The sequence below is a fragment of the Coturnix japonica genome, chromosome 10 (assembly GCF_001577835.2).
Source record: "Coturnix japonica isolate 7356 chromosome 10, Coturnix japonica 2.1, whole genome shotgun sequence".
Classification (NCBI taxonomy): Eukaryota; Metazoa; Chordata; class Aves; order Galliformes; family Phasianidae; genus Coturnix; species Coturnix japonica.
The window spans coordinates 17,482,854-17,502,929 of record NC_029525.1 but is presented as its reverse complement, the minus strand read 5'-3'; the positions used below and the strand labels follow the sequence as shown (position 1 = coordinate 17,502,929).

Genomic DNA, 20,076 nt, shown 5'->3' with positions numbered 1-20,076 from the left:
TGCATTGCATTGCTCTGTATGTGCATTGCATTGCTGTGTGTGTTCATTGCATTGCTGTGTGTGTGTGCAGATTGCTCTGTGTTGTGGCATTGCATTGCTCTGTGTGTGTGCATTGCATTGCTCTGTGTGTGCAGCCCTGCTGCTCTCCAGCAGACACATAGGAAAGGGCTGCTGCTGACCTGCTGCATTGCATGGCCCGATGGTGGGGATGCTCTGCACGGAGCCCTCGGGTGCTGCAGCTCCTCTGGAATTGGCCCAAAGATTGTTCCCATGGTGACACAAAGGCACATTGTAATGCACTGAAACAGAGCTTAAAAACCCCAATCCTGACACCAGCATTAAAATATGTACATTGCAATTAGGACCTGGTTGCAGATTAGCAGCTGTGCTGGTGAGATCCTTGATTCCAGACAGCCCCACATCAGGCTGTTATTCCCCCTCAGACTTCTCCCAAGCCGAGCCCTGAGCTGATGATTCGTGTATTAATATGTGGTTATTAGATGAGTCCTGTACCTCCACGGCTGCTATCTGTCTTTGGCAATGGAGGAAGGAAATGAATTCTTAAAACCTCAGGAACAAATGGTACACGCACGGAGATCAATCCTGCTCCCACTGACGTCAATGGAACAAATTTCCATCGGCCTCAATAGGAGCAGAATTAGCCACATATATCAGACCTTCGTGTCATTTACAACCCCACAAACATCCAGAGAGGCGAAGGGGGAAAGTTGTGTCTGATAAAAATAGCTTGTGGGAATTAAGTGACAGTCAATGATGCTTCAGTTTCATGGGGACAGAGGGGTGCTGGGCTGTCCATTGGATGCACAGCAATGCTCGCTATGGTGATGGCACATCTGTGGGTCCAATGTCCCCTCTGCATGTGGGGGTGGTGTGGCTGGATGGGATCTACTGCTGGAGCCTCTGCATGTAAGGGAGCCCCATAGCACCATGCCCAGAACTTGTGGGGCTGAGCTGAGGGGACACACACAGCAGTCACCCCAACATGCTTCACACCCAGCACAAAGTGATGTTACATCAACGTAAGGAGGAAAAAGGAGGAAGAAAAGCCCTGGGTATCCTGTTCTCATGGCAGCATTTAGGCACAGGTGCTGCTGAGAGCCCAGCCCTGCTTGTGGAGCTGGAAATGGCAAGAGAAAGCACAGAAAGCAACAACGCCCTTCCAGCACTGCCAACATCATCATCACCAACACCATCCTCGTCATCAGCATCACCACCAGCATCACTTACAACCACCACCTCCCAGTGCAAGTGACTGGGATCACGCTGCTACCAGCCCCTCCAGCTGCACCCCAGAGATGCCCAACCACCAGGAAGCAGCTGCCCCAGCCCCCAAACAAACCTTCTCCCTGTGCTTTGAGCCTCTGCTTCCTCATGCCCATACCTTGGCTATGCCCATGCCTTGGCTTTGCCTATACCTTGGCTGTGCCCAGGGATGAAGGCTGCAGCCCCTGTGCAGCTGTGTGACACCCTGACCCACAACACGTCCCCATCCCCGCCCCACCAGGAAATGAAACAGTGCACCCATAAATGACCACTGGCCCTGGTTGCACTAATTAGAAGCCACCATCTAACGAGATGCCATCCGAGCCAAAGATTAGGAGCTGCATCATAATTACATCGATGAAATCAACAACAATTTAACAGCAAAGGTTAATTGCGTTGATACAAAAATCTGATAGACAAAACGATGCTCAAACAGTTGGGCAGACTAATTGAAAGCTAATGTTGCTCCTAAATTGAATTTCAAATGAATTTCGCATCCATCGCTCATTTTGCTAATTTCATTCCCCGTATCCTGTAATTTGTTGGCAGTGATTGATTACTTAAGTGAATAATATCTATGTACAAGGGGCTGCTTGGTGATGGAATGCCGTGGCTGCTGAGAAATCCAGTTCCCTGCTCCAAGGCAGAGCCCAATGGACATCCCCCATTGCCTGCAATGGAGCCGGCGCCTCAGCGTCTCCGGAGCATCCGCTGCTGCGAGATGAAGGCAATGACATCTCAATAAAAGAATTGAATCTGGGGAATGATGCATTTCTTTGCATCCAACCAACAATTAGTGGTTGCTACGCTACGGCCGGAGCGTAATGGTTGTAATGAAGGCAGCCAAGGGAAGGCATTAATCAGAGCAATGCGATTAACCCACCTCCAGCCCCACCCGGAGCCTCCTGTTGCTTTTCTGGTACACATTCTGGGCTCTGGATTTGAGGAACATCCCAAACTATGGGCTCAGCATCGCTTGCAAGCATCAGTTGTGGGGTGTGCATGGCCAACAGTGTGGAACCCCATGTCCCCCGGCCAGCAGAGCCACGCACACCCCAAAGGATGCTGGCAGCTCCATCCCCTGCCCATCAAATCCACTCCTAAGCACAGCTGCCAAAGAAGCAGCAGAGCCGGGTTCCTCCCTCCCCACGTTTCCCAGCTCCTCGCAGCCCGGACCCGATAGATGTCCGTTCCCGTTACCGGGGCTGCAGTGCCCTCATGTGGCACCGCTCCTCCACCCGCCGCCCCGCCAGCAGCACCTCCGGCCGTCCCCAAATGCTCTGAAAAACCACTTCTTACCCCCAAAAAACCCTATAAGGATGTTCCGGGACACCCACCTCCCCTGTCCCATCTCCAAATGCTCCGTACCCCAAAAAACCCCTACAGAGACACGCAGAGAGCTGCAGGACCCCATCTCTTCCCCCCCATCCATGTCACCCCCACCCCATCTCCCCATTGTGACACTGTACTGCAGGACAGGGGCACACAGAGGTGGCACAGGAGATGCCACACATCCCAGCACTGCCACCAGCCCCTTCCCAGCAGGTTGGACATGGTCACCCTGCAGTGAGGATGGTGACGGCCTTTAGAAGTTCTCCTTGAAGAAGCGGAAGCCGAAGCGCTCGCAGTGCACTCTGACCACTTTGGCCAACGCTGGTGAGCCACAGAAGAACACATTCACCTTCCCCTTCCTCTCCTCAGCCACCCTGCCCAGCACCTGCAGGAAAAGGGGAAGGTGCTGGGTCTGTGCTGCTGCTGGTGCCCAGCACAGCCCGGCTCCTCACCTGGCTCCAGTCGGGGTGGCCGGGCTGTGTGCGGGTGCGCAGCCCGGTGATGGAGTCCTTGTGCTCCTTGGCAGCCAGCAGGTCCAGGGCCAGCTGCAGCCCCACTGCCTTCACATCACTCCTGCCCAGCGCTGATGTCATGTACAGGTGCAGCTCCAGGAAGCGCCCTGGGCAGGGCAGGGGGATCCGGCTGTGCCTCAGGATGGATGTGGGATACCCCGGGCTGATTTGGGGTTTGGGATGCTCCACATCCCGCTCACCTCCCGGCTCCTGCTCCTCCTGCTGCAGCTCCAGAGCAGCCAGCAGTTCAAGGAACCACTCGAAGTGCTGCTGGTCCCGGTTGATCCAGATGAAGTCAACCTGGAAGGATGCAGCCTCTGTGTCAGGGCAGGCTGGCAGCACGTGGGACACATCCAGCTGCCATGGGATGGGATGAGATCCTACATCCCCCCTGCAAACCCCATGGTCTGCTCCCACCTTTCTGAGCGCCATGTCCTCATCCCGCAGGGTCTCACAGCCAGGACAGCTCTGCTTCCTCTGCTGGTACCTGCATGGGTGGATGCAGCCCTTGTCTGTACCCCTTGCACCCTGAGCACCCACACAGACCCCAAGCCTGAAATCCCCTGGATGAAGGTTAACCCCAAAGGCAACACAATGTAGGGTCCTGTGACCGCATGCCCCATGTTTAGCAATAAGGAACAGCAGCCCCAAGCACACGGCACAGCCCCAACCTGTACATGATGCTCTGCAGGATGGAGGCAAAGGGGGTGATGCCGATGCCAGCTCCAATGAGCACAGCATGCTCTGAGGTGAAGATCCGGCGTGTTGGGGTCCCATAGGGGCCATCAATGTAGCACTAGGAGAGATAAAGGCCGAGCACTCAGAAACAGGGCAATAAACCCAACACTGAAGCAGGATGCTCAGCCCTGGGCTGTTTCTCCAGCATGTGAGACAGAGCCCCCTCCCAGCTCCCACCCCGCTGTGCCCACCCTGAGCTCACCTTGATGCTGCAGAGCTGCTGGCCCTCACCCAGCCCCACAGAAACCTGCAGATAAGGAGCATCCATCAGCAGCAGCGGGCGGCCACTTCCTCCCTGATCCCACAGTCCTGCTCCCAGCTGTGCCCATCAGATCCTGGAGCTGAGCCCAGTGGGATCGATGGCTGATGGACCCCAACCTCAATCCCAAAGCCATTGGGGCAGCAAGCACCACACAACAGTGAGGGTCGTCCCCCCAACCCCGGGGGTATCTGAGGGGTTTGGAGGACCAACCACCTTCAGGGATGTGTCCCAGCCCCTGTCCCCATCCTCGGTCCCATGGGTGGTGGTTGGTGCCCCACTGCATCGGTACGATGTCAGTTCAATGGCTGCATCCCCAATGCTGGGCACAGAACCCCCTGATGTGCCTGAATTAGTGCAGGGAGTGGCCTGTAAGGGAAGGGAAAATGGGAGAGAGATGAGAAAAGGAAAAAAAAAAAGGGGGGGGTAAAGGGAAGAAAGGGAGAAAAAGAGGGAAATGAGATGGGAAAGAGAGGAAAGGAGGAAAAGGGAAGGAAAGGGGAAAGAAAAGGTGGGGAAAAGGACCGTCTGTATCACCAACCTGAACCCACTGCCACCAGCCCTTCCTTTCCAGGTTCCTGTGGAGCTGCAGGGGCTCAGGCTGCCTAAAGAACTCATAGAGCCGCGTGGTCCACTGCCCCAGAGAGCGGATGTGCAGCCAGATGGTGTCTGTAGGACGGGGACATCACAGTGGCACAAGGGCTGGAGCACAGCACGGCCCAGACACCGGCACCCCTGCACCACAGCATGGGGGGGGAATGGTGGCGAGATGCTTGTGGGATGCAGGACATCCTGGTGATGCCAAAGAGGAGCCCCAGTTTGGGGTGCCCCCCACACACACCTTGCTGCTCAGGAGCGCTGCTGATGCTGAACGGGTGCCATTCATAGGCTGCAATGGCTGGGATGTTCAGGTAGATGTAGTCCCCAGGCTCGTAGTGGAAGGAGCGCGGCCGCTGGATCACCAGGTGGGTGACCTGGGGCAGGAGGAGCACAAAGGATCCAGGCTGGGATTTACCAAAGAAATGGAGTTCTCACCTTCTGCTTCAAACATCCACCAAGGTGTCGCTTATTCCTGAATGCTGCCGAGTGACCTCAAAACACATCGCTGTACAAACAGTTGAACCTGAAGACTTTACCCAACCTTACTGAAGCCAAAGGAAGGGGCAGTGCTGTGATGCAGGGTGGGGATGCAGAGCCCTGTGCCCCTCATGCAGGGCTGGAGGAGCACAACCCCAACCCATGGGGCCCTTCATGCACATCACAGTTTGGGATGTGCACCTGGGAGGGCAGCAGGTGGACCTCCATGATGCGCAGCCCCATGGCACGAGATAGAGCCGTGCCCACCACCTTCTCCAGCACAAAGAGGCCCCCGGGAACCAAAAACCACTTCCAGAAGTTGGGAGCATGGAAGAAGAGCAGAGCCCAGACAAAGATATAGGAGAGGTGGCTCCAGTAGAAGAGCTGCGGACAGGGGACACGGGTCAGTAGGGGTGGGTGGCACAGAGCTCAGTGCACCCCGTGCCATAGGATGGGGCACCTTTGGGTATCCATGTGCATTTATGTACCTCAAAGTGCCCACCACGGCGGACGCAGGGGCTGGAGAAGATGATCATGGCAAACAGCAGCACCTGCAGGGCCAGCCCGGTCTGTGGGGCTGTGCCGCCGAGCCCCCCACCACCAGGACGAGCCATCAGCAGGAACTCGGAGAGGGCACCGTGCCCACTGCACGCCAACCTGCCTGCAGGCACAGCAACGGTGAGCGGGGCTGAGCGGCTGCGTATGAAGGTACAGCCCGGGTTTGCTCAGATATATTGAAAATCAAACACATGTCCTTGTGCAAAGGGCCGTAGGAAACCCCAGGTACCCGAACTGCTGCTGTGGGGAAGGAGGGAAGGAGTGGGAAGGGTCTGCGGACCCCGCTGCGGTGCTGAGCGCATGGGAGAGCCACTAGAGGGGGGTAGCGGGCAGCGCACACCGCGAGCATCCACAACCCCAACCCAACTCCGACCCCAACCCAACCCCGACCCCAAATCCCCCCGCACTCACCGAGGTTGGCCACATGCGCCCCGCTGTGCAGCACGGCCAGCGCCAGCACCGCGCTCCCCAGCAGCCGGTGCAGGGCCACGCCGTGCTCCAGCGGCAGCGCTCTGCCCAACGGGGTGGCACGGAGCCGGGTCAGGCACCGCCGCAACATCGGGACCTGAGGGGCAGGAACGGGTCGGGGGCTGCAGGGACGCCCCCCTCCCCACGTCCCAGAGCCCGCACTCACGGCGATGAAGGCGCAGTTGAAGTTGAGGCACTGCCCGCAGCCCCTGGCTACTGCCACCCACCCGCTGCGGCCAACGTGCTGCAAGGCAGCCAGGGTGAAAAGCAGCAGGTTGAAGCTGATGTAGCCCCCCAGGAAGGCGAGCTGGCCGCGGTGGTTGTGCCAGTACCACGAAGTCAGGCAGCGCGGCCGCCGGCTCCGCCGTGTCGGCGTTGGGGGCTTCAGCCAACTGGCAGCACTGCCAAGGCAACACATGGCATCCTGCATCCAACCCTGCACCCACACAGGCACCGACCCTCCATGCAGCCCTGAACTGCTCCTGGTGTGGGTCTGAGAGCACAAAACCCAACAGCACAGCAGGAGGGAAGAGGCTCTCACAGAGGGAAGGATGCCCCATAGGACCAGCCATCCCTACCTGATGGTCAGGCTCTCCATCAGCCCTGGGAAGGCCTCCAGCTGCTGCTGCAGCTCCTGGAAGGTGATGGAGCCGTTGCCATCCTTGTCGGCCGCCTCCAGCAGCACCCTGGCCATGTCGTGCAGGCGCTGCGGTGGCAGCGAGATCTTGCTCTCACGCAGACAGGCCTGCAGCACCAGGAGCAGCTCAGCCACATCAATGGAGCCACTGCCTGTGGGGAGAGCAGCACCGCATCACAGCCCGGCCTCAGACTCCTCCAGCACAGTGCCATCCCCTCCTGCCTGAAGGGAAAGCTGTGCCCACCCACAGCAATGCCATGGATCCTCCACCAGCATATTGGCTTTGGGGAACTGGAGAGAATTCTGATCTAAAATCATTCCCATTCCAATGCTGCCATGAGGCTTCTCCCCACAACCAAGGGCAGCAGGGAACACAACGCACAGGGCTGGTGCATTTGCTGCCTTACAGATGGATGCTACCCCCATCCCAACAAGACAAAAGAGCCCTATTCAGAGCTGGGTGCACTGAGCCACCCCCTCTCACCATCCACATCGTAGACCTGGAAGAGGAAGCGCAGCTTGTCAGCAGCGGTGCCGTGCAGCAGCAGTGTCAGGGCGCTGTGCAGCTCCCCCAGGCTGATGGTACCGCTGCCATCCACGTCAAACAGAGCAAAGAAACGCTCAGCAAAGAAGGGCTGTGGAGGAGGGATGTGCTGGGGCGGCTGTGGGATGCAAAGTGAGCTCCCACCGCCAGCAATGCTCAGCCCCACAGCTGCCAATTGCTGCTTGCTGCAGAGCTTCTGTGTTTCTCTGCCCCCCTCTCATGCTTCTATTCCTTTAAATACAGTCACAACACCACAGAACTGTAGGGCTGGAAAGTGACCCGAGTGGAGATCAGTGCAGGGTCTGGTGCTCACCTCCTGTACCTGTAGGGCCGCCTTGAACTCCTCCAGGCTGATCTCCTCATCCTGCCCTGCGATGCTCTGAAACCGCTCCGTCACCCAGCGCAGCCACGCTGCATCCTCAGCTGTGCTCATGGTGCCTGCAGGGCCAGCAGTGGGATGGGGAGAGCTGGGAGCACTGGGGAGCACTGGGGGTTCCCAGCCATCCTGTTGAGCCTCAGAGCACAAGGAGATGGCACCCAGCACTGCCAAGCACTGCAGTCTACCCACCTGTACTGGCTGAGCCCCTTTGCTGTCAACACATCTCAGCTGCAGAGACCCATAATATAACCCATACATAACCTACAACCCACAGAGGCCCAAACCCACACTGCTCACCTCTGGTCAGACGTTGGCTGCAGCTCTCATGCCCAGCACTCCTCAGCAGCCGCTGCTCAGCCCAGCGCTCTCCCCGAGGAGCTGCAGACCCTTCACACCCTTTTAAAGGTTTATGTTAATTCAGTCCTGCTGAAGCTCTTCATGTCAAATGAAAACAAAAATGGATTTCAACAGAACCATTAAGGAGCATCTGGCTGTGACATTCTGTAATTACCTCCTTATTTTAGAGCTGCTCTGACAGCGCCTTATGGATCCCCATCAAAACACTCTGAGAAATACAAGGGCACGTTTGGTTCTGTGAGGGCAGGGATCCAATGGTCGGCACAAGGCACTGCAGACCAGTGGTTCTGTATCCAAAATACATTCACTGTTCAGTGCTTTCCTGTTCTGCAGCCTTGGTGACCCATTGCAGTAACACGGATTGCTAACTTCCATCGGGAGGAAGGAGAGAAAGAACCAAATACACCAAACTTTAAACATAACCAAGGTATGAATCCATTCTAATGGGGAAAAAAGGATGCAGGAGGACGTCCTGGATACTGAACTCAGAACCACACAGGTGAATAGATTGAGTTTAAAGGTGCCTTCATGTCTAAAGGAAAGCAAGCTCCCACCTCCAGCCTTGGGCCCATGCAGAGGGCTGAGTTTCAAGGAAGAGCAAGAGCTGACAGAAGCTCTCTAGGAACTTCATTGAAAGCAACAGAAAGCAAACAGATGTCATCTACAGCTCCATAAATCTGGCTAATAACAGCAGGAACAGATAGCAGCACCAGTAAAAACTTGCTTTCCAATGCTCCAAAATGAAAATATACCCACCTAAAAGTAAGGAGAACTTGCTGGAGCCAATTTATTAACATCACATTAACACAGAACACTGAGTGTAGCTGATAATGCTCCACATGCCTTGGCTGACCATCTCCTCTATGCCCATAGGAACCGCTGCAGTTTGGAGAAGCCCGCTGAGCTTTTCTCGTGCAACCCCCATCATTGTGCAGTAGGTTTGGAGTTTGGGAGCTTAAATGTGATTTTCAGCACGGCTTCTTCAAGAACACTCCTTAAAAACATCGCTGAATCCGTTCTTTAACTGGTCAAGAACGTCGTTCTTCCTTTTGGCAGCCTCACTGTGGAGGGTTGATGCCAGCTCTTCCATGGCTGCTGCCAGGTATGCAGACTCAAACCCACACAAAGCAACAGGCACAGCTGGCTGGGGTGGAGGGGATGGCGTTGCTGGCAGAGCAGGTTTCCTCATCATCGTGCCCCTCAGCAGTTCCTTTTGCTTTCCAGCACGCCTCCTGCACGCTGCTTTCCAAGGAGCAGCGCTGGTACTGCTGGGGGTTGTTGCTCCTGCTGAGTCCTGATCTCCTCGTGCAGCCTGGTGCAGAACTGCCAGCAGCTTCCCAATGGTTTCATCCTTTGCTGTTACTCCTGGCCTGGACAGGGCTGTACCTGATGCTGTAAGAGAATTCAATGGGTTTTACATCCTGCAGTTGTGCTAATGGTGTGCGTGTGTTGGCTTTGCTCACCCCCCCAGCCAGTACTGCAGGTAACAAACTTCAGTGCAGATGCATTTGTGCTGGAATTACTGTACTCCTGTTTGTAGAAGACACAGCAGTGCTGCCATGCAGGGTGGTTCGCTTTCCTGAACAGATGAATAATCCAAGATGCACAAAGGGGAATACATCAAAGGCAACAGCCATCACACAGCAACTGCTCCACCTAAAACCCTTCACTTTATCTCCTAATTCTGCCTCTTCCTGAGATACCAACGATGGCAGATCACAGAATGGATTGGCTTGAAAGGGACCTTTATGAGCACCCAGTTCCAGCTCCCTGCTGCAGGCAGGGCCAGCTCCCACCAGACCAGGTTGTTCACAGACCCATCCAGCCTGGCCTTGAATGCGTACACAGAGGGGGCATCCACAACCTCTGTGCAACCTGTGCCAGCATCTCACCGCCCTCACAGTAAAAATTCCCTCCTGATATCCGGCCTAATCCGACCCTCTTCCAGTTTGAAGCCATTTCCCCTCCTCCTGTCTCTACCTGCCCTTATGAGAAGTCCCTCCCCTGCTTCCAGTAACGGAGCTGCAAACAAAACCAAGCGCTCCGACAGCAAACGTTACCCCCAACGAACAGCGCAGGGCTGGGTAACACCGCCCCTACCGAGCGGCCCTTCCTCCGCACGGCCGGGCTGCCCCTCACCGCCGGGCGGCAGCAGCAACAGCAGCATCAGCATCACCCGCAGCCCCAGCGCCATGGATGGGGGCGGTGCGGGGCGGCGCTGCCCGTTGTGCCACGCACCGGGGAACGGAGCAGGCGCACGGCAGCTGCAGGGCACGGCGATGGGAGCAGCGCCGTGTGCTATTAACGGCTCCTTTAGGAAACGACCCTCTCAATCCCCTCAAACCAAGTGTGGTTCAGTGCAATAACCCAGCTCCTGACCCACGGCTGCGTGCTAAGAGAACAAAGGGATTTGAAGCCAAGTGCAGGGAGGTGGGATGGATTTCTCCTCCTGCTGCAACATCATCCCCCAGTGCCATTCCCCATCCAAGTGATGGGGACTTAATGGTCAGATATACAACACATCTGGAAGGAAGAATGAACCCTTTGCTGTTTAAACACTCCCCAGAAGGTGTTTGTGCAGAGCACCATGGAGGATCTTCCTTCCCACAGGCACAAAGTTGGAAGGCCCACATTAGGATGCTCTATTACACAGCTCTGCGCTCTTCCTGTGCCCTATATAAAGAAGCCACATCACCTGCTGACCTTGAATGGCATTTTTCATTAGGGAAGGCACAACACAATGGGCAACAAGAGGAAGGAGTGCTGCAGAAATGCAAGCAACCTATGGGCACCCTTAGATAGGACAGGGGAAAACGATGCCATCGTGGAAATGAGCAGTTATCTGCAGTGAGCACTGAGATGTCAATGGTGTGATGGACTTAAACTGGTCCAGAGGAACTGGTACATGTGAGAACAGCCACTGTCCAACAACAGCTTGCAGAGGGTGCCAGGCCTGTGTTGCCTGAGGAAAAATGGCCTGGGAGCATTTATATTTAAAGAAGAGTGGGAATCAAATCAAGGAGATGTTAGCAGGAACTGACGGGAAAAGAAAAGCAGCCTGTGGGTGCTGGAAAAAAGCAGCCTGTGCTGAAACCCAGCTGTGCAGACAGAGAGGCAATGCTCTGCTGCTCCCATTGCACGGCCACTGCTGGAGATCCTCTAGAGGGAGTCAAAACTGTTTAAAGGATTTTCTTCTCCCTTTCAGTCTGATGGTATCAAAAAGACCCAGAGACCATGAGGCGTTCCACGAAGAAAAGCAGTAATTAAAGAGCTTCGTTAAAGGAGGAATGTTTAAAGCACAGCAGAGAGACCAGACTCAGAGCAAACAAATGCACTGCAAGGTGGGAGCTGGTGCAGCAAACTGCAGACCAAAGGGGGAATCTGCCTCTCTGATGGACTTCAAAATAAGCTATTTTCACCTGTCAAGAGATTGTTGGAGATCCAGGCAAGCCAAGGAGATCCAAGGAGCTTTGGGGCTGGAGGCACAGCAGGCAGCAGGCCAAGGTCAGCAGCAGCACAGCTGTAGGACTCACTGTGCTGGGCTGCCTGCATCAGCACTTGGGGTTCCTGGGGCAGCCCCAGATATATATACAGGCACCGTGTTTCACTGCAGCCCAGTGTAACACCACTGATTGTGGAAGGATTCCAAGTAATTTCACTTTCCCCACTTAAATCGATGCCCCTTAAGAAATGCTCCCACTAAACATCACAGGGGGAGCATCACACATTTCCCCAGAAGTTATCAGCCATTTCATTATAACCACAATTCACCACCTGCACTGACTGGATGCTTTTAACCTGCTACAGACTCACAGCTGTGAGCTCAGTACCACTCTGTGGCTGTTTAACCTGAGCAGCCCCATGATAATCAATGCAATGTCCTCCCAGACCAAACAATATCCAGAGCACCTCAAAGCCTCTCTGCTCCCCCTTTCTCCTCAAGTACCTCACACCATCTTAGAAAGGATTAAAAGACTCCCAAGTGTGCTACGTACCTGCTTTCCCACCCAGAGGTCTTTCCTTGCTCTCCTCCCACTCTGAGCTCTGCATCTGAGCCAACCAAAAGCAACACAGCAGACAATCAGACCCAGGGAAGCAAGGCTATGAGAGCATCAGAAGGGAAATTAGGCAAATAACCACTTTGAATTCAGAAGCCTGGCTCTACTTTAATACTGAAGGAGTGTGACTTAGTTCCAGTCCCACCAGTTTTCCCAGAACCTCCGCCCCATTAAACCTGCCCAGCAAGGTAAGGACTGACAATACACCTCCCCAGTGAAATGCAAGGTAAAAAAATCCCTTTACCATCTGCATATTCATTGGCAGAACATTCATAAGAGGGATGTCCCAGCCTGCTGAGGAGCCCAGGAGCTGATCAGTGCCTCTCTGGGTCACACAGATGCCTCTTCATGGGACAAGGGGACATAAGACACACCTGAAGAAACCTCAGCATGCACCAGCACTGACTGCTCCTTCACTTTGCTCCCTCTTTCTGCTCACAGCTGAGTGCTACACCAGGTGCCCCTCAATCCCCAAGACCTGTTGCACCCAGTGCGTGTCAAAGATCAGCATCAGCTACAGCTCAAGAGAAATTTCAGAGCAGATTCAGAGCAGAAATCCCAGCAACACGACTTTCAAACATTGTTTCATCTAAATGAGACAGACCAAAAAGCCTTTCTTCCATCCAAACTTCACAGCACACAAATACTTCCTGGTCCAAGCTGGTGCACGCTAAGGATTTCACCTCATTCTCAATCACTCCAACTTGTTAAAATCAAGTACAGCAAGCAAAACTTATGCTGTGCTCTAGAGTCCCCAGGGATAATACAAAACGAAGCCTGTTTGGCAATATATATTTACTAAATTCATGGAAGACCAACAAATGTTGTTTCTAGAAATCCAGAGATGCAGAATTCCAGAGCCAGAAGCAGAAGATAAGATCCTGGAAACAGCAGTGGATATGCTAACAAAGTGCTGCCACAACATGTGTTTGTTGGGCAACAAGTTGAAAGCACTTCAACGTCAGTGACGTTCCCCATACAGTCATCTACACAAAGATGAGAGCGTTCTGTTGTTGGTTTTGGACTATCTTACTATGCATGTTAGGCAACAGTTCCATTTCAGGGCTCAGTTGCAGCCACATTAACAGCGGAGTCACACCTACTTACCTTGAAACAGGAATAAATATGGATAAATCACAATGTGACATTTAATGCTGACCAAATACACACTTAGTGTCTGCTATTCAACCTTAAAAGGATAAGACATGAACCCATCCCTATTAGTGACCAAATTAAACAGCAGTTATAATTATCACTGCACCAAAAGAAATGCTCTACAACACAAGGCAGTGCTGGGTTAACCCCAAAGTGGTTCTTCCCATCCATATCACCAGCCAAACATCCAGCTTATATTCTGCTATTACAAGGCATTGCCTGCAAGCCCAACAATGAAATAAACAGACCAGGGAGCCTCAACAGCCAGCAGGTGGTTGGATCTGCCTCCCTTGTTTGACTGTTTGCCCAGCATTTACCTCACAACAGCAGCATGTTTTCCTGACCTCGGGTTTGGTTTGAGCAAACAATAGACTGGGGAGGGTGGGCAGCAATGCAAGAGGATGACAGGACCCCACTCAGCCCCTCTGGAGCACCACAATTCCATAGGGCTGCAGTTACACTCAGATGATTTTACTTTCCCTGCTCAGTAGTTCAGGCCTTTCATTGCTGTCTGAGGTTCTGAATAGGATGATGCTCTCGTTAATTCAAATCCTCCTGTATCTCCATTATTGCCTTTCCTCCTCTTTGTTGGAGTCCATGTAGTCATACAGGATACTCTACGATTCTAAGATGGATTTGTGATAGAAGCCCATTGCAGAAATGCATGTATTACCCAAGCAGCACCTTGCTTTGCCTAAATTCATTTCCTACTCCTAACTGTGTTGCACTTGTGCTTCCTTTGCAGTCAGAGATGAAGGGAAAGACACAAGTATTTACAGAAGGAAGTGGAAGGCTGCCATGAGCTGAAGATGAAATCAAGGGGGGAAAAAGGTTTTGTCAGCATTTGTGAGAGCTATTAGCTGCTGAGCCACTGTCTTCATTGTAGAGGAACAAAAACCCCCTTCAGATATTCACCTAAGGTAGCAAACATCATATTAGAATCCTTTTTTTCCCCCTAACCTCACAGAATTAGAAGTGATTAATTTCTATCACAATAACGAGTACTTTCCTTGTACCAACTTTCCCCATACACCAAACCTTACCTTCAGTAACCTGTATGCAGCAAAGCATTTCTTGTTGTGGTTTCTTTTTAAAGCTCACAGACATACTACTGTATACAAATAGAATGGAAACACTCCAGCCATTTTTCTTCTCCTTTGTATATTCACTTACCCTGAACTTCTGAGCAGATTAGGTTCAGGCACAGTACAACAAGCCCAGCACACACAGCAGCTCCATTTACCTGGTCACTGTGAGTGAGGACACACACTGGAATGCAGTACACATTACTGCACATACCTGCACATGCTAACTCAGCCTCTTTGTATTTCAGAACCTGATCCTACCCAGGTGAACACCCACCTTCCTTTACAAACACACACTCTCATCCACACTTGCTACACTTTCTAGTTAAGATATCCCACAGCGGCCAACAGACACTTTTTGCATCTATTTTCACTCTTATTAACTGCCAGATTTGAACACCTACTTGACTCCTAGAGCTGCCTTGAGGAAACAGACAGTGGCTGCAGCACTTCAAAACACAACTCGTACCTGTTTTGCCCATACTGCTCTATTTCTCAGAGCTCTTAACTAGCAGAAGTTGAAGCGTTAATAAACACAAATATTCACTTCCTATGGGTTTCCATTCATAAGGCCATCTGAGATAGGAAAGCAAATATTTAAGGAACAATGACAGAAACGTGAATGTTTTTAAGATGTCTGTGAAAAGAGCAGAAAAGGATGTAAGAAAACAAACAAGGTTCCATTGTTTGTGGTTATCAAGAAAGGAGCCATTCATGAAGTATGGAGGAAAAGAAAAATGCATTTTATTCCCCTCCTGGTGGGGGATTTAAATCCACATCATATATTGCAAGATGTGGGAACTGTCAGAAGGAGAAATGCAGCACATGAGCATTAACAACATTGGAAGGCTCTGAATATTTCCCTAACTCATCTCTCACCATCCACCCCATGTAAAGATCTGTGCTTTGCACTTCATTCAGAAGATACACAGCATGCTCAGGCACTTCGTATTGCCCCTGTCTGAAAAATCTGAGCCAGCAACAAATGATGCTATAGAAGAAAGCTCAATTATCAGAACTTTATTCCAGCATTGTATGCTCAATAGTGTGCTCCGCAGATCTGACTAAGCAGCCAATTTGCTGCTAGGTAAGCAAAGAATTTCTGATCCTGTTTGTACAGTGCTGAACTCCAGCACACAAGAGGGTGAACCGTGAATACTGTGCAACTCCATTGATTCAATCCCTGACTGTTATTAGTAATAGCATTTCTGTTAAGAGGAAGTGCTTCCATTTACTACTCGACTGTTTATCTAGCTTACACTGCAGTGGGAATACAGACACTGCATGGAGAAAAACATACATGGCCCAGCCAGCCTGCTTCTTTTAGGCAAGAAGTCTTTTTATGTTTATCCTTTTGCAACATTCAATATTTAATAACTGCTACTTAATCCTAGGCTTGCTTTTGTCATATTTAAAAGGAAAGGAAAATAACATGTCATTTTGCAAGGCCTAGAATAGCAGTACTGCACTCGGCACAGATAGTGATTAATAACAAGAAATTCTTCTATTCAGATCTTTTTCCATTTCCTCCAGTGTTGTTTTTTATCACTCTGAGAATCCTGGTGATGTTTTGCTCGGCCTGGTGTTAGCAGAGCATGCTTCCCACCTACCCCAGCACTCACAGTTGTGTGGATGGGAAGGACAGATCTCAGCCATGCAGCCTGCAGGCTCCTCAAAGCACCTGACACAGTTACACTCACCTATGTTGCCCCCTAAAATTCAAGATTCAGCAATTAAACTGGGATCCCTCACATCATGAATGAAACCCAGGATGAGATAGTTAAGAGATGAGTAAATATCTAGTTATTTTTACTGGCAAGAAACAACAACTAGGTTACCTTCATAATGGATGTCATCACATACATTGGTGCTTCACTTTCGCTCAGGTTCACAAAAGTGGAAGTTGAAAAAGGACAAAACTCCTTCTCCTACCACTTTCAGTACCAGAGGGACAAACGTTAGGGGAGTGATGGTTTTTGAAATAACAGATATCACTGCTGCAAGGATAAATCCTAAACACCATGAGAAATATACCCCATGGTATATTATCAATACCAAAAGGAAATGCCTTTCCCCCCCACACACACATTCATTGCCCATACAAAAAGAAATGGAAGATTCAGGTCAGGCGATGGGGACAGCAGGGTAATGGAACACACCATTGGGGAGCAGAAATTCCATTATTGGGTACCTCCAGGAGCAGCCCACACAAACATCTGCTCAGAAGAACATTGTGGCTGACCTGAATGGAATTATAGACCAGCTCACCCTCCACACTCGCCAGTCAAGGTCTGATTTTTTTCCCCATGTTCCATCATTATTTGTTTCACTATCATATCTATCAAATCTAACCTCTGACACACACCAGGTCCTGGAGCAGAATAAATGTGAGAGAAATTCCACAAGAGGCACAGAAATGTAACAGAAGAGATAACAGCAGAATAGACAGGTAGGAAGATCCAAGGAAACAGCAAGACAGCACTGAGGGTCCCAGCTGCATGGAAGCAGATAACCAAGGACTTTTTGCAATCATTACAGTACAATAAGGGTTTCTTAGGAGAATGGGCTGTTTATGGGATATTCTTAAGAATGATCTTAAATGCAACAAGCAGACAACAGAAGCTGGCACACTGCAATCTGTGACAAGAAAGGGCTGCAATATCAAACCACTACCCTGCACAACACCACACTGAATGGAGTAAACACGTCATGTTAGGGAAAACAATATTGGAAGGAGTGATTAATTAGACAGTGAAGCACTGCAGGAGTTTTACATGTGCAGATGGCCAAGGAACTCATCTCTAAAATCTCACCTAGAAATATGGAAGTCTAGACAACCCTAGTAAGGATTAGAGAGAATCTCATTTCAGACGATGCCTGATTTGAATTTGCATGATAAGCAAATAAGGCCGTTTCATCTGCTGCGCCTGAGACAGTGATGAGGGAGGACTGGCAGAGGACGATGAGAATCTCTGCTTTAATTGTGTGATGCACGAGCTGATGCTTCATTTACACAGACAGCATGACAGAAAGCAGAGCTGGGTAACACCAGACCTGCTGGTTAAGACCATTGGTTTCATGCTCAGGCAAAAAATGAGGGACATGAGATGAACAACTCCAGCCTCCCACCACCTACAGGAAACCTCAAGAGGGACAGACATGACACAGTCAAAAAAGATGTAGAAAGGTGCAGACACTGGTGGCAACCAGTCACAATACCATTGGCAAACAGGACTAAGAACATGGTCACCTGTGGCAGAAGCAAGATGACCAATGAAACTTCTGCTTCTTAGCTCTCATACTGGGGTGTAAACTTTTTTCCTTGGCTTTATATTCTATTGTACATTGCAGACCGACAGGTGTAGAGTCGAGAAAAGCAGAAGCATAACCCTTCCTGCTGGAGAGGAAGAAACATATTTTGACTGGAATATCGCTACAGTCGAGCTGTGAATCACAACCTCAAATGATTCATCAGAAACATCATCTGCAAATGGATATTACAAGATCATCTGCCTCAAGACAGAATAGATGGCCAAATGGATTTGCCACATTCAGCAATACATTCCATGTTAGTGCCCAACATCCAGCAGGCTTGCCCACAGGAAACACACTTCCTTGTATTCCATTGTGTTCACCTCCCATTTTATAAGGGGCTGAGGCACCACAGAAGCATTAAGTAGAAAATGGGGTGAGTGCCAGTAAGTTTTAAAATGCAACCCATCCTTCTGGAGGGCTGAGGACAAGACAATCCTATCAGCATTTATATATTCCCACACAATTACAGCAAAATCTTTTGTTCGGATTGCAGAACTCAGCTGTGTCAATTGAATCGCTCTGATTGAACTAATTGAATTTCAATTGCTCAAGTCTGGTTTTGAACAGTTTTGTATGACATTCAAAAGACTGAAGACTTCATTTATAAATGGAAGTGCGTGTGGGGAGGGACACCGAATGATTTGGCTGTTACCCAAAAACTAACAAATGTGTAATATATTTCACTGGAGGAGAATACTGAGGTTTCTCTTTCTGTGAAGGCCTCCATTTCAGTGCTGCATGAAGTGCTCCCTGGGTTAGGGTGCCTCCCCATGGGGAAGGAGTTTGGGACCCTCACCCTTACTGAAGCAGAACTGCATGCTGCTTGTCCAACACTGTACCTACCACTGTTTTAGCAGACTTGAAACAGCTGAATGACAGCTTTAGAGGACACAGAGCGCCAACTACCTGTAGAACTCCTGCTTTTACTGATCACAGACCCCACGAGCACCTAGAAGGGAAAGAAAATGCCATAGTGCAACCACCAAGAATTCTCAAATATTTCCAGAGAAACATACGTTTAATTAGGCTTTATTTAAATGCCAGCCCAGATCCCATGGCTGCTGCCTACCAGCAGCTTCTGTGCAGATTTGTTCGTTGTTCTTTATCCTCACTGCAAAAATGGAACTGTAAATGGCTCACAAGCCAAAAATCAAAGTGTTCATGAAGCCAATAGCAACAATTCCATCAACAACACAAGCCAGGCCACCACAGCTGGTACCTGCTCAGCCACCTCCTCTGCACCAATTTATTCTACTTATTTCAGTACAATACTTCCCTTTAAAAGCATTTGTGGTGCAGATCCGTAAGAATCCTGCCCTGTGAGTTGCTAAAAATGCCCTTCTACTTGAACTTTAAAATTAACTCAGTTCTGGTAACTTCCAGGCTAAAGAATTTACTTCCTTCCCTTTCACTCTGCCTTCGAACACAGACAACACCCACATATTCCAGCACAAGTCTTCAACTGGTTCAATTGTCATTTTCTTCCTGAATGTCTTAAGAGCAGCTGTATCTATTTTTGTAACTGGGCATGAAAATGGCAGAAGGCACACAGCATATGCAAAGACCAGCCTGCACGTCCAAGCAGCACCAAGCACTTTCAGATGGATAGGAAGTTTGTGGTCTGCTCAGATTTGTTAAGTATTGTGAAGCTTCCCATGTGATGTGTAGATCACTTACCTCATCTCCATTTACTCATCTTTAAAGCAGACTCAGTTCTTCCTCCTACTTCGCACATCTCACAGGTGTTACTCAGTTATCAATCCATCGGCTGGATTTCCCTCTCCCTCAACGACATTATGAACCACTAAAAGGACTGCAGAATTCTGTCTCAGGGAGCTGGATAAAACAAGAGTTTCACATCCCATCACCACCTGTGATTTACCCTGGAGTTTAACCATTGAATTACTTATTTAGCTGGGCAAAAAAAAAAAAAGCAGTGGGCACACATCACACTATTAGCCAAAAGATACCCAACCAAACACTAAATGACACTCAAAACCTGCTTTAACTTTTGGTCAGCTTCAAGGTGGTAAATGTAAGTGGATGTGATTACCTTTGTAGGCCCCTTCCAATTGATCTAGTCTATTTGCTAACCTCCTTTGGAGACTGTGAATACCTAATTGTTAAGGAGAGGGGGAAAAGTTCAGCTCTGAGGTGAACACACCTTTTATAACATCTAAAATAGTGTTTTTCATTTTAAAACCAGAGTTACTTTTACTTCATGGGCTTTAAACAGAGATTATTTTAACTTTTACAACATAATCAGTTCTTGTCACTATTACCACACTAGAAACAGGCCCAAAGATGCCACAGGAAAA

The 20,076-nt window shown here is 50.4% G+C and overlaps 1 protein-coding gene across 1 annotated transcript; it reads right to left on the bottom strand.

The window, feature by feature from the left end:
- Positions 1 to 112: 112 nt before the first annotated feature.
- On the bottom strand, positions 113 to 8,071 carry NOX5 (NADPH oxidase 5). The gene is made up of 15 exons (XM_032446961.1): positions 7,723 to 8,071; positions 7,350 to 7,500; positions 6,807 to 7,017; positions 6,172 to 6,629; positions 5,691 to 5,863; positions 5,404 to 5,586; positions 4,967 to 5,099; positions 4,667 to 4,794; positions 4,339 to 4,494; positions 4,069 to 4,113; positions 3,800 to 3,924; positions 3,546 to 3,615; positions 3,329 to 3,428; positions 3,069 to 3,235; positions 113 to 3,001 (listed from the first exon to the last, which is right to left on the bottom strand). The coding sequence occupies exons 1-15, from the start codon at positions 8,044 to 8,046 to the stop codon at positions 2,870 to 2,872; spliced, it is 2,556 nt and encodes an 851-aa protein (XP_032302852.1). The 5' UTR covers positions 8,047 to 8,071; the 3' UTR covers positions 113 to 2,869.
- Between the last annotated feature and the right edge of the window lie 12,005 nt (positions 8,072 to 20,076).

Coding starts and splice junctions, on each gene's coding strand:
- NOX5 (XM_032446961.1), bottom strand. CDS start 8,046: ATGTATGGGTTATATTATGGGTCTCTGCAGCTGAGATGTGTTGACAGC. Junction 5,864..6,171: donor GGCGCATGTGGCCAACCTCG/GTGAGTGCGGGG, acceptor CTGTGCCTGCAG/GCAGGTTGGCGTGCAGTGGG. Junction 5,587..5,690: donor GCCGTGGTGGGCACTTTGAG/GTACATAAATGC, acceptor CCCTGTCCGCAG/CTCTTCTACTGGAGCCACCT.